This window comes from Ranitomeya variabilis, chromosome 3, assembly GCF_051348905.1.
Source record: "Ranitomeya variabilis isolate aRanVar5 chromosome 3, aRanVar5.hap1, whole genome shotgun sequence".
In the NCBI taxonomy this organism is placed as follows: Eukaryota; Metazoa; Chordata; class Amphibia; order Anura; family Dendrobatidae; genus Ranitomeya; species Ranitomeya variabilis.
In genome coordinates this window covers 490,260,487-490,274,734 of record NC_135234.1, presented here as the reverse complement: position 1 = coordinate 490,274,734, position 14,248 = coordinate 490,260,487, and the positions used below count along the sequence as shown (strand labels likewise).

At 43.2% G+C, this 14,248-nt stretch overlaps 1 protein-coding gene across 1 annotated transcript in view; it reads right to left on the bottom strand.

The window, feature by feature from the left end:
• Nucleotides 1-3,237: 3,237 nt before the first annotated feature.
• Nucleotides 3,238-14,248, bottom strand: part of LOC143817720 (uncharacterized) — an 800,811-nt gene continuing 789,800 nt past the window's right edge. Inside the window, exon 4 of the mRNA XM_077299209.1 lies at nucleotides 3,238-3,359. Coding sequence (XP_077155324.1) covers nucleotides 3,238-3,359 — 122 coding nt within the window. The remainder of the gene's footprint in view (nucleotides 3,360-14,248) is intronic.

Here is a 14,248-nt window from a genome sequence, read left to right as displayed (position 1 = left end):
AACTACCGCCGTACGGCAGCTTAAAGACACCTGGTCTCCGTAGAAGCTCAAGACGGCGGGTAAGAGAATCCTCCTTCTACCAGCATTTTTATATTGTAAGGTAACATACCTATACCTCAAAGAAAAACTACCAATCCAATAGTTAGCAGTAGCAGCAGGGTAGTAGTGTTAAAGGGAAACTGTCACCACGTTTTTGGAAGATGGGATAAAAATAGCGTTAAATAGGGGCAGAGGTGGGCGTTACATTAGTGTGTTTGTTATGCGTTTATTACCCACCTAAGTTGCCGAAATACCTTTGCAAAGTCTCCGTTTTCGCCTGTCAATCAGGCTGGTCTGGTCAAAAGGGCGTCTTGTCTTCCCCCAGATTTTGCGTAGTTTTCCGTTGGTGGCGTAGTGGTGTGCGCATGCCCAAGGTCCCGAATCCTCTGCCAGGGGATTTAAAAGAGCGTGCTGTTCGTTATTTCATTGGTGATCGGTGGGCGCGGCCATCTTCCTTTGGCCGCGCGTGCGCAGAAGCGGCGCTCTGCTGGCCGCGGCTTCAGGAAAATGGCCGCGGGATGCCGCGCGTGCGCAGATTGATATCGCGGCAGCCATTTTCCTGAAGCCGCGGCCAGCAGAGCGCCGCTTCTGCGCACGCGCAGCCAAAGGAAGATGGCCGCGCCCACCGATCACCAATGAAATAACGAACAGCGCGCTCTTTTAAATCCCCTGGCAGAGGATTCGGGACCTTGGGCATGCGCACACCACTACGCCACCAACGGAAAACTACGCAAAATCTGGGGGAAGACAAGACGCCCTTTTGACCAGACCACCCTGATTGACAGGCGAAAACGGAGACTTTGCGAAGGTATTTCGGCAACTTAGGTGGGTAATAAACGCATAACAAACACACTAATGTAACGCCCACCTCTGCCCCTATTTAACGCTATTTTTATCCCATCTTCCAAAAACGTGGTGACAGGTTCCCTTTAAATAAAAAATAACTTTTAATAAATATCTTAAAAGAGGACTCAAGCCCCAAACAGGCTTGAGTCCTCTTTTAAGATATTTATTAAAAGTTATTTTTTATTTAACACTACTACCCTGCTGCTACTGCTAACTATTGGATTGGTAGTTTTTCTTTGAGGTATAGGTATGTTACCTTACAATATAAAAATGCTGGTAGAAGGAGGATTCTCTTACCCGCCGTCTTGAGCTTCTACGGAGACCAGGTGTCTTTAAGCTGCCGTACGGCGGTAGTTTTTAGTCCAAAATGTAAAAAGTCTTTCTCCAGGTGGCTGCCCCAGCCAGTGGCAGCCTCTATTCACCAGGATGCAGGAAAAAGCGGGGTCCTGCTGAGCCGACGCCGCGTGTGGTATGCGCGGTGATTCCGGCTAGTCTGTAGGACCTGTGTGACGTAGTGACCCACGTGACTGCTACTACAACCCGGTGATGTGTACGAAGTGCGATAGGGACCTCTATCGCAGTTCGTACACATCACCGGGTTGTAGTAGCATCCTGGTGAATGGGGGCTGCCACCGGCCGGGGCAGCCACCTGGAGAAAGACATTTTACATTTTGGACTAAAAACTACCACAGTACGGCAGCTTAAAGACACCTGGTCTCCGTAGAAGCTCAAGACGGCGAGTAAGAGAATCCTCCTTCTACCAGCATTATTATACTGTAAGGTAACATACCTATACCAACTAACTCTGCATCTTCTGTGGCTGTTTTTATTGTGGCTGTTTTTATCAAGGACTATATTTTTTATTAATAATCATCCAGATTTATCTAAGTATTACTTGTGGATACCCATTTAGCATTTTTAGTGGTTTTTTTCCAGCGCGATCTTGTATATATGTTTATATATACGTGTTACTATATTTACTCCATTATTGTACAATTTTTTGTGGGAAATTGTTGGATCCACTGCAGGACAATAATCCTCTGTGACACTTTGCGCCACTTTGTTACATTTTGGATCCGTTAAAGCATTCCAGAGTTATAACCACATAAATCGACAGTGGTCAGAATTGTAAAAATTGGCTTGGTCATTAAGCACAAAATTGGTTCTGTCACTAAGGGGTCAAAACAATTCTTCTTGACCATGAATGCTTGCTTTTTCTTTATTCTTTCATGAAAAGCTGTTGCTGCCAGCTGCCACCTTAATATGATTTGGTTACTTTCTCCAAACCAAAAAACCTGAAGCTATCCAAATTAGCCTGGTGTTTTTCTAAAAAATGTCGAACTGCACCTGAATATGTGATATTATTTTTATTTATGGTATAAATATGTACCGCAATTCTCTTTTTTAATATGTGGCTTGTACATCCTATATATTTCTTTTCTCAAGTATTGCAGACTGTGCCATAAATAACATGGTTAGTTTCACAGTTGATGAAAGATGAAATATTAAAACGACCATCTGTCTAGTTTTAAGCAAAATGACAGACATTGCATATATTTAAAAAGTATTTATGAAATCCTTTACTGAAAAGCCATGTTGCTTTTTCAGTGCGTTCTTTATATAGGCTTGGGGAAAGTGTGTTTCCTCTTGATTTGCCCCTTTGGAGAGTTTAGACCTGGTGTAATATAGGAATTTACTTCATAATGATCTATTTTATTTAAATATACTGTGGACAATATGGCGTACTGAATGTGATGGTTGATTGTTATATTGAGGTTTACTTTTTTCATTTACTTCTTTTTTATATTGTAATCTAGTGCTTTTCAGACCTCTCACATTTTATCCTACAAAATCTTTAAACAAGCAGAATTTTGAAGAGACATGGAACTTTACTTCAGGAGACTGAGACTATGAGTCAATCTTTGATGATAAAGAATACTTGGGGCTTCTTAGCATCCAAACACATGTCAGACTAGAGGTCTGGAAAAAATCTGACTGCATACCTCCTCCTGGCTGTTAGACAACTTTGAACCAATATTTTGATTAATTTAGACATTTGTTGCAGCCCAGAATGTTAGATAAACAGAGAAAGGAAATATCTATTACCAATGTGTGAGGAGAAATGGGCACTTCAAGCCTGAAGAACAACATAGCATATTGGGGGACTATAAGACACACCAGACAACAAGACACACAGCAAATTTTGAGGTGGTAAACATGAACAACATTTTTTAATGTGTCAAAAAGGGTTCTGAGCAGCACATGCACAGATTGAGAGCTCAGCTCAATGATGGCGGCCATTTTCATACAGATCGCTCCTGCCTGCACTGCCGACATTTTCTTGAAGCTCACTTACAGGACACCTCCTCCACCCAGCCCAATGCCCACAGCATCACGAAACTCCTGCCGCTGCTGGCTTCTTGCAGAGGCGACTCTGCCCCCTGTGACCCTGCTCAACCACTGCTGCAGCTCCCCTGGTAAGACACATTTGGACTTTAAGATGCACGCCAATTGTTTTTCAAAATTTAGGGGAAAAACATGCATCTTATAGTCCGCAAAATTTGAGGTTGCCTTTTAATATTACAACTTTCATATTGTTTATTTTGTTCCTGGACAATATAAATGTTTAGCCATGGGTAGACTTTTATCTGTAATCGTGTGGCAATAAGACCTCATTATTGCTTTCAGTTTCTCCAACATAGAGACCCTCAGTGGAACATATATCACACAGAATTAAGAATACCACATTGGAAGAAGAACATGTGAATGCACTGGGAATCATCTTATAGTCCTGTGCATTGTGGCTCTGTATCCTGTCTATTGTCTTTGCATAAAAATATGTTTCCCAGCTCTTCACATTGCAAGAATAAGTTCTTTTTGGTGTATTAGAGGGCATTGAACTTTTCATAATGATATTTCTTAAACTTATAGCTTGTTTATAGCAAAGTAAAGAGAGGTCTTTGAATATTATTTTTATCAGGTCATCCTTTTGTACGATATAATTGTGTTTTTATAGCAGCTGTTTCTAGCACTTCAAGTTGAAGGCTGCAGGTCTCCACAAGAGGTATGCGTTTATTTTCCTCTTTTTCTCCATATAAAAGTTCTTGACTTTTAGGGATCCTTGTGGCTATAATAATCTGATCATCAATTGTAAGGACTGGCGGAACGCACCGAGTTAATATAGATGTTATAATTGGTGCGTTCGCAGGCCGGGAACTACCGTGCAGGAGAGAACCTGCTGCTAGAAGATGACAGCACTATATGGCGGTATAAGTGAATTCAGTTCCTTCACTGAGTCACACTAAAAAGAACACGCTGTGCCCTGTTAGCGTCACAGAGGAACACAGCTAACTGCTGAGCTGATAGCAGTCAGTGGTCACGCACACTGAGAAGCACACACAATATTTGGTACAGAAACATTTCCTTGCAATTGCATAGGTCAGATGTTTCCTTTAATTCTTGACCAAGTTTGCACACACTGCATCTGGAAGTTTGGCCCACTCCTCCGTACAGAATTTCTCCAGATCTTTTAGGTTATGGGCTGTCACTTGGCAACATTGACTTTTAGCTCCCTCCAAAGATTTTCTATTGATTTCATGTCTGGAGATTGACTAGGCCACTACAGGACCTTGAAATTCTTTGTACGGAGCCAATTCTTAGTTGCCCTGGCTGTGTGTTTCAGGTCATTGTTGTGCTGGAAGATCCAGCCACGACAATGCTCTTACTGAGGGAAGGAGGCTGTTGTCCAAACTCTTGTGATATATGGCCCCATCCACCCTCCCTTCAAGACGATGCAGTCGTCCTGTCTCACTTTCAGAAAAGCACACCCAAAGTATGATGTTTCCCTCACCACGCTTCACAGTTGGGACAGGGTTCTTTGTGTTGTAATCATCCTTCCTCCAATCACAGCAACTGGAGTTGATACCAACCAGTCCCATTTTGGTCTCTTCTGACAACATAACCTTCTCCCATTCTTCCTCCAGATCACTCAAATGGTCATTGGTGAAATTTAAATGGGCCTGAACATGTGCTGGTATGAACAAGGGGACCTTGCATGCTCTACAGGATTTTAATTTTAATCCATGACGGCATAGTGTGTTACTAACGGTTATGTTAGAGCTCTCTTCAGGTCATTGACTAGGTTCTCCCATGTAGTTCTGGGCTGATTCCTGACCTTTCTTAGAATTGTCCTTCCCCCATGAGGTGAGACCTTGCATGGAGCCCCAGAACAAGGAAGCTCCAGAACAGTCATTTTGTATTTCCTCCATTTTCTAATAATTGCAAAAACAGTTGTTGACTTCTCACCAAGCTGCTTGCCTATTTATTGTCCCATAGCCCATCCCAGCCATTTACAGGTCTACAATTTTGCCTCTGATGTTCTTAGACCGCTGTTTGGTCTTGGCCATGGTTGAGAGGTTGGAGTGTGATTGATTGAGTGTGTGGACAGGTGTCTTTTATATAACTAAAGAGATTAAACAGGTGCAATTAGTACAGATAATAAGTGAAGAGTATGAGGGCTTCATAAAGAAAACTAACAGGTCTGTGAGAGGAAGAATTATTGCTGGTTGATAGGTGATAAAATACTTATTTCATGCAATAAAATTAAACTTAATTATTTTAAAATCAGGCGCAGATTGCGATCTCAGGGGAGGCATGTGCTACCTCTGGCAGTCATTATTCCTAAGCTGACTGCAAGGTAATCAATTGGAAGGAGAATTCTGTTTATGGCCGACATCTTAAGAGAGCCCAGGGCCCACATCCTCACATTCCCTGACACCTCCCCCTCCCAGCCCGGTTCCCGTAACATTGCCCCACTCCTGTCACCATTGCCACCAGCCTCCAGAAGGAGCAACTCCACAGCGACCGCCCCCCTTGGTAAGCCACCATAAAATTGGACTTTAGCATACACCACCACTTTAAAAAAAAATGTTTTCCTATTTTTCTCCCCAAAATTTGGAGTGGATTTTAGTGCCCTATGTGTCTTTTAGTCTGCAGAGTATGGTACACAAAAAGAGCAGAGACATGGCATTGTAGGATGTTAGCAGGTGCGTAGGATGCAGTGACACACAGGAGGCAGAGCAAGGGTTAACAGGTTCTTCATGTATAGGAACGGTAATAGTACAAGCAGGGGGGTGAAGAATGTGATAGTAGGATGGGGAAAGTCAAATGCACTAAATATAACAGGTTAACTTATTAGTCTCTGAGCGCTGGAGGAAGGTGGCTGGAAGATCCCTCGGCAGCACCGCAGGCGGTGCAAGATGTCTCCGATCCGGTCCTACAGATAAGCGATGCACTTTCACCTTGCGATGATGAATCCTCCGGGTTCTTCTGCACGTGATCTCCTGATTTGTATGCAAGGTAGGGTAGAGGTAATGGTAGGTGGCACAGAAGAAGAAGCAGACAGTTCAGTGAGCAATGCTGCAGTAGAAGCACAGAGTCAATCGGACACAGCCACAGGCACAGGCTGGTTCTCAGCAGGCACCGCAAGGATGGGACTAAGCGGTTCCTCTGCGGTGGTGAGCGGAGCCAAGGTACGCACTCTATCCTGGTCACTACCCGGTGCGGAAGTCTCTCTGAGCTGCGGGTAGGATGTGTCAGCAGTCTGGCTAGCTGGGGTAAAGGCACAGCTAGCGGGCGTGGGTCCATGAAGAGGGAGTTAACCATCATACTACTCACAAGCTCAGTCCCTGCCAAGTGTCCCATCTTCTGGCTCAAACTGCTATTTATGTTGGACCCTCCCCCATCAGTCAGATGCCCTGAACTGCACCGGTCCACAATCTCTTCCCCCTGCAACACTGGTGACAGCCCCGATGGTTCTGGCCCATACACGCAGGAGAAACCGTTAGTTTGGCTCTTCTCCCTACAGCATAATAAATGGACGTTAAAAAAAAAATCTGCGCATTGAGAGTAAGTGTTTAATTAGGCTATATAAGTAGTGTGAAAGTTTTATTGTCTCAAGATTCGTGTAAGATCAGAAACATTATTGAAGCAGATTTCTCATACCTTGTATAACAGAATATATCTGTGTTTCTTTAGATATTATGTTATACAACCATACACAGCGTCAAATTTCATTGTGTGTTTCAGCGTTGCAAACCAGGTGGTGCTCTGGAAACCTTTTAGTTTTTTTTTTTTGCAAAGCCATGAGAGCGTGCTCTGTTATATAAGACCTATTGATATGGGTTCACATTTTTCTTACCATAGTCACCAGTTTTTTTCAGCTTGTGTTTTTCCAAGAGAAATGTTGCACTCTTAAATTCAAGACATGGGACATATATAGAGTGTGTGCTATTTTACCTGACCATGACGCAACCAATAAATTCCAGGCATTGTCACTCATGATAGTTCTAAGTTATAGTGCATAGGTAGCCAAATGGGCCAATTGCCTCTTGATGCATAGGAGCAACTCTTATACCGAGTGACCTTTTTCCTCTAGATTTTCAAGCTGTAAATTTGCTTTGCAGCACTTTATTTTGCATGACCAAAAAGAATAAAAATGCTGTGTGGTTACAATGATGTGACTTTTGCTTGTTGAGAATGAGGTCATGTCAGATGAGCAGGATCCAGATGAAATGTAGGCAAAGACAGATAACCAATGTAGCTCCCACTCACAAAGGCCTCATCACCTGTCCCAGATGGGAGGAGGATCTCCGCCACTGAAAACATACACCCAGTGTTATCTTAGTTGCTGCTCCAGGTACCTATAGTGCAGGCATTTCTGGAGCTTAACCCTTTAACATCCAATGACAGACATAGCTCGTCATGGCTGGGTGTGAGTTCCCTCACCAAGATGGGCTATGTCTGTCATGCATTTAAACTGTCACTGTATGTAAAGACATAGTGACCTTTCCATAACTACAGTTTTCACAGACAGCTGAGCAGCATGAGAAGAGGTGCCGTCAGTCCCCGCATCCAGATCGCTGTGATTGGTCAGTCAATCGTTCAGTCAATTGTTCAGAAATATCAGCACCTCCTGCCCGCTCAGCTCTGCCAGTGGCACTTCTGAAAAAAAAAAGAACTTCTGAAAACACAGGGATGACTTTCATTTACAAATAGAAGCAAGCCTTAAATTCAGATAATTAGATTTAGTTGCAAAAGCAGGACTGAGTAGTTTAGTACTACCATTACTTGTTGCTGTGTGAAAATAACCAAAAAAATAGTAGCTATTAAGGAGCTGTTGCTGCTGTATGTCACAGATGTATTAATTCACAGTCACAAACTGAGCGGCGATGTTGAGACTACTAGAACAGTTCACTGTATATCACTTGAATCTTGGATTTCTGTTCACGGGCTGAGACAATTGCTCCCCTTTTCAACATGTTACATCAGGCCTCTATCTATCGTTATGCTGTATGCTTGGTGCGCTCCAATCCCTACACAGTAAAGCATAAAATGTCATTCTTTGGCTGACCCCTATGTTTCCTATCACCTGTGATAGCTCACATGACTAGCTGTACTACTTGTGACCAGATTGTAGTAGGGAAATATGGTGATGCCCACATTGCTGCAACAAACACCAGTAGCCCACTCTCTGAGTGTGTAGCATGTGTGAAAAGGCACCGGAAATTTTTTTCTACAATTGAGAACTTGCATCATTTTTTTAGTTAATATAATTTGCCCCCTCCTAAATGGAATGTCAAATTATTTGAATCCACCCCTTTTTTGTCCTAGTACACAGCAAAAAACATTTTATAATCACGTCCCTTAAGATGTCAGTAGAATCAACGTTGCAAAACTATCTATAAAGGTATCTAGGTCATAGAAAGTTGAATAAAATGATACCCTGATATGTGCTGTCTGATATATTTTTCCCTTATTCTTGAGGAATCCGCTGTTAGGGCTGGCAGAATGCACCGAGTAAATATAATGATAGTAAAGGTGCGTTCGCAGCCCGGGGTCCATCATGCAGGAATGGTACCTGCTGCTAGGTAATGGCGGCACTACTGTATATGGCGGTACTTCACCAGAATAGACACAGGTTCCGTCACTCAGTCTGTATAGGAGCGAACTCTGTTGCTTCACAGAGTCGCAGGGAATAAAGGTAATGCTGTGCTCTGTTAGCTCACAGGGTGCAACTAATGGATACTTGTGGGATCCCTGCAATTCACCCCCACTATGCTGGTGATTGATCCTGCTCTGACCCTCGGTGCCTTTTGAGCCCAAGCCTGAGGATGCCCTGAGTCAGATGCTGGGATCAAGTGGGAGTTCCCACCCTACACTGACGGACTGTCAGGAAAGCGCACTGTTTGCGCACGGTGCAGTACAGACGTTACAGTACGTTAGACGCAGCATAGATTGTGCCTGGCGCTGGATCGCACTATCTGGCGCTAGACAGCTCCAACATTAGCGAACATTCATCAACTCTAGGGATGGGAATGATTCAGAGCTTTCACCAGAACAGGCATACATAGACACACACACACAATTACTGATTTATACGAGCGCATGGCCATGCGGCCATGCAAACCTTATATAGAGGAAGCTCTCCGGGACCTTCCTAGTGGTCCAATAGGAGCTGCTACAGGACCTGAACATGTGACCCCCGACCTCCAATGAGAGGTCATCCCATGGGCATGCTCAGTAGAGGAAAAGCAGGACTTAGTCCCAGGAGCATCTGTTCGCCGCTGATCAATGCTGCTTACAATGGCTGAGCCTGGAAGATCAGTAGTAACCAAGCGCACAGTATCTGCCTGAGCCAGACACTGGGACCGACGTCTCTGCTGAGCAGGCTCCACTGAGGCTGGAAAAGAGTGGGAAACTGCAGCGAAGGTGGTTCGAAATTCCCCCTGTGCAGCGGCGGGAACTTAACACCTAACATCTGCTTTTTTCTTAATATATAAATGAACTGTTTCCTGAGATTCTGCCTTCAGAGCTTATTTTAAATAAAAGGGAACATTACCAGTGTGAAGCAGGTAATGACTGACAGTTTGCTCTTCTGATGTAAATGTCTCACACTGGTAATGCCCCTTTCATTTAACATAAGCTTTGGAGTCAGGTTTTCAAGAAGATTTATATCTGGCCCATAGTTTGTTAGACCTCATTGAGAAAAATGTGGATTTCTCTCATAATCTTACAGATCATCATACCTTGTTCAGTGGTGGTCAGTACCTGGGCCATCATAAACTAGCAGTTCCCAATGAAGCACAGTATACACAACAAAGTCATTTTCCATCTCCAGAGTCACTATTAAAGTCTATATTTTCTGTAGAGTGTAAGCGCTTATGGTCAGTGGGGTCCACTCTCTTTATCCTGTAGAGTGTAAGCTCTTATGGTCAGTGAGATCCTTCTCGCTATCCCGTAGAGTGTAAGCTCTTATGGTCCATGGAGTCCACTTTCTCTATCCTGTAGAGTGTAAGCTCTTATGGTCAGTAGGGTCCTTCTCTCTATCCTGTAGAGTGTAAGCTCTTATGGTCAGTAGGGTCCTTCTCTCTATCCTGTAGAGTGTAAGCTCTTATGGTCAGCATGGGTCCTCTCTATTATATGTAAGTTATAAGCTTTTATGGTCAGCCGGGGTCATCTTTATCTCACCTTTAAAGTCTAAACTCTTACTGTATGGCCAGAGAAGTTTTCTCTCTCTCCCACTCCTGCGCATGCATGTTATGAGCAATTAAGCTTTCTAGTGCTGAAATTCACAAAAATGTATTCAAAGCAAATTCAATTATTTTCCCCAAAATTTGTGGAAGTCAGTGAATTTTCATTTCAAAAGATTTGCTCATCCTATTCATTACAATGGTATACAAATGTATTTATGATTATCTTGGTTCCCTATACATTTTTTATTTTATTTTTAATCCACAGTTTTTTCAGCATCTGATAAAAAAAAATCCACATATACCCTAGGGGAAAATAACTACCCTTATTATTTTCTGCTACTCTTCTTCAGATCAAAATGCTTCCAATATTATGTTGTTCATTGACTGCCAGTGGCTATTATTGTTGTCATTCTCTTGGTTTATAATTATAAACGCTGAAGTTATTTCTTCTGGAACAATTTTTCCACATACTTCACATTGCAGAAAATGTTTTGAGGCAAAATACAATTTAAAGAAATAATGTAATTAGAAAGAATACTGGCTCAAAAAGCTCTGAGTAATGTGAAATAATATGCATTCAAAAGATAGATTCCGCCTCATGAGACAATAGAAATCTTACAGTTACATACATAAATGTCTAAAACAAATGATACCATGGCAAATCAGAGTGCACAAATATAAACAGGAAAATACTCTAACATGAAGGATAAAAGAGGAGGTCATCTTTTGAAATTTAAATTAGTCAGATTTGCCAATTATACGCCCAAAATTTATTTGTGATGAATATAGTTACCACGAATCTCCCTACTGCAAATCCTCAAAGTGCTAATTAAGGGGGTCTGCTGCATCCTGTTATATTTGATTCCTTCCTCATTAATAAATAGCAGGACAATCACATATTAATGTTGCCCTTGTAAACTAGGATGTCTGTCCTAATGGGCTACCCGCCTAATGTAATAGTATGGGCTTCACTAATAGGCTGTAAGTCAGACACCTGTGAATTAAATGTTTAACCAGTGCCCTATACAAGAGATTATGCTGCAGCACAGGTGCCACGGCTGGGCACCTGCCTGCAGAAAGTTTTTTTTCTGTATGTATATGAGTCGCCCTTCAGGGCAGTGGGGTACTCTGTACCGGGTCCGGTCGCAGTTAAAGGGGTGGTCACGGTGGCAGCGACCAGGTCCGTGGCCCTGGGCGCCCAAGTAAAAGGGACGATCTTTAAAAGGGTTGTGGAAATAATAAATGTTTGTGGCGCCACCTGTGGTATTGTGTCAGTAGGGACCGACATTGCTTAAAGGGGTCCACTGGGGTGATGTTATGGCAGCAGAGATGGTATGGCTTCCCACAGGTGAAGCTGGGTCCCCAGGGCTCCAGATGTTGTATAGATAGAGGATGGTGAGTGGTGTAGTAAGAACAAAGGACACAGTTGTGCAGTCTCTTTACCGGTTTTACTGATGGCAGCAGGCAGCCACAGTCCAGGGTACCAGATCACAAGTACAGGCAGGGTCCGGCCGGCTTGGAAGCGAGTTCAGAGTCCCCTTAATCAGGTGGAGTTAAAAGCCTTCCTAATAGCATGGTGGTATTGTAGTCCTTTACTGCCTATGGCTTCTCGTAATGTCCTCTCAGTTAATGAGCGGGAACACGTGAACGCTCTGCCAGAAGAGCTGCTGGCACCGGAACAGATCCAGCGAGGACGAGCAGGGAAAGTAAGTAGGATGTGTGCTGGAAACCGGCGGTTGTGGCTGTAACTGTGCACTCTATAAGAGAAATGAATATTCACTGCCAGCTCCTGCCTCTGTGACCCACTGCTTCTCCGCTCCCCTGCCATCCTTCTAGGACAATGACTCGTGTATAATCCGAGGGAGGTATATACAGAAACAAACACAGTTATACTCACCTGACCCCATTCCATTGAAGACCTCGTCGCTTTTTAATAAAAAAAATAAAAAACAACCATATCACTCACCTGTCCTTCCTTCTATTCCACGTCGTAATCCATGTTTGAGGATAAACAGTTTTCAAACTTGAAGGTGCCAAGATGCAACTGTTCAGGCTTAGAACCACTGAGAAATGAGCTGCTGCGAGCACAGTGTCGGTGAAAAGCGGTGACTTTGTCAAGGTTAATGCCAGTCACTTAGTCTGCATTCCCAGGCAGGCCCCTGAACAGCGGTGACCTCAGCACCATCAGAAAAATTAAGTTAGTTCACTGCAGTTCAAGCTTAGTGACTTCCCTGCAGTTCAGCTCAGTGAGTTCAGCATGGTGAACTGCGGTTAACTCAATGAGCTTGAGCTGCAAAGGTCTATGCCTCAAAAGTTGTTTTAATTAGTTTCTCTCTCCCTTGTAATGTTTATTCCCATGTCAAAAGGAAGGTTTTAGTGACAGATCTTTTCCAGTTATAGGTTGATTTCCCTCTTCCCATATGTTCAATGTGAGGCGGGCATGTTCCTTCCATGGCGATGTCTTATGAATGCTAATATTCCTTTATGACAACACCTATGCCATGACCTTCATTATTTATGCAGCATGTAACATCCTCCAGTGTTCCTAGTACCATAACTTTACTGCAGAGTCTGAACAAAAAAGAAAAGGCACATTAATATTTTCTTGAGGCAATTCCACTTACTCAGAACTAGTGTTGAGCGATACTTTCTGATATCGGAAAGTATCGGTATCGGAAAGTATCGGCCGATACCGTCAAAATATCGGATCTAATCCGATACCGATACCCGATCCCAATGCAAGTCAATGGGACGAAAATATCGGAATTAAAATAAACCCTTTCTTTCCTTGTAGGTTCATTCTACATGAAGGAAAACAACTAAGAATAATGTAGGATGTATTGGGGGACGTGGCGGAGACATTAAAGGCACAGAGGTTTAGCCCAATGTAATAGAATAGCAGGTTTTTTTTTTTTTTTATGACGTTCGGCGGTAGAAAGATTTTGACTATGTTAATTTTTTTTTATTTTGTCAGATATTGATGTTTCACTACTTCCACGCCCTTCACCTTCTTTTTTACTTCTCCCACACTTTCTTCTTCATTATCCTCATCATCAGCTTCTTTGACATCAACTTCTTCACCTTATTCATCTTCTTCTTCATCTTCTACCTATTATTTTTTTTCTTACATTGTTCATATTCTTTATATTTTACTATTATCTTCATCATATTCTACTTATTCATCATATTCTTATTTGTGACAGGCATTCCCGTAGTTGTTATCTATAAAAGTTTGAAGATTACACCTTCCGTTCTGCCTGTCACAAAAGAGTTACATTTGTCCGCGTTCAGTTTGGCCTGCAGCATCAGGCTTTATCCAGGGGCACCACGAGGAGGAACGGACTCACCCCCATACACTGCTTAGTCTTCTTCTGCTTATAATTTAGATAATATTTTTTGCTCTGATATTTAGTGTTATGCTTAATGTTCTTCTGCTCTTTGTTCTGCAGCCTCTTGTTCTTCTGCTTCTCGGTCTTCCAGGTCGTCGTCGTCTCCAGGGTCGTCGTCTCCGGGGTCGTCGTCATCGGGGTGGTCTTCAGGGTCGTCGTCTCCGGGGTCGTCGTCATCGGGGTGGTCTTCGGGGTCATCGTCTCCAGGGTCGTCGTCATCACGGTGGTTGTCGTCTCTGGTGTCGTCGTCATCTTAGGGGTGGTCTTCCGGGTCATCGTGTTTAGTCTCTTGAACTTGGAAATGTAGCAGAAGGTACAAGAAGGCTGAGAAAATGCCGAGAACCAGCTGATGGAACTGGAACTCGGATGGCTACCCGAAGGTCCAAGAGCCAATGGAACTACCGAGGACCAGCTGACGTTACTGGAACCCGGTTACTAAGC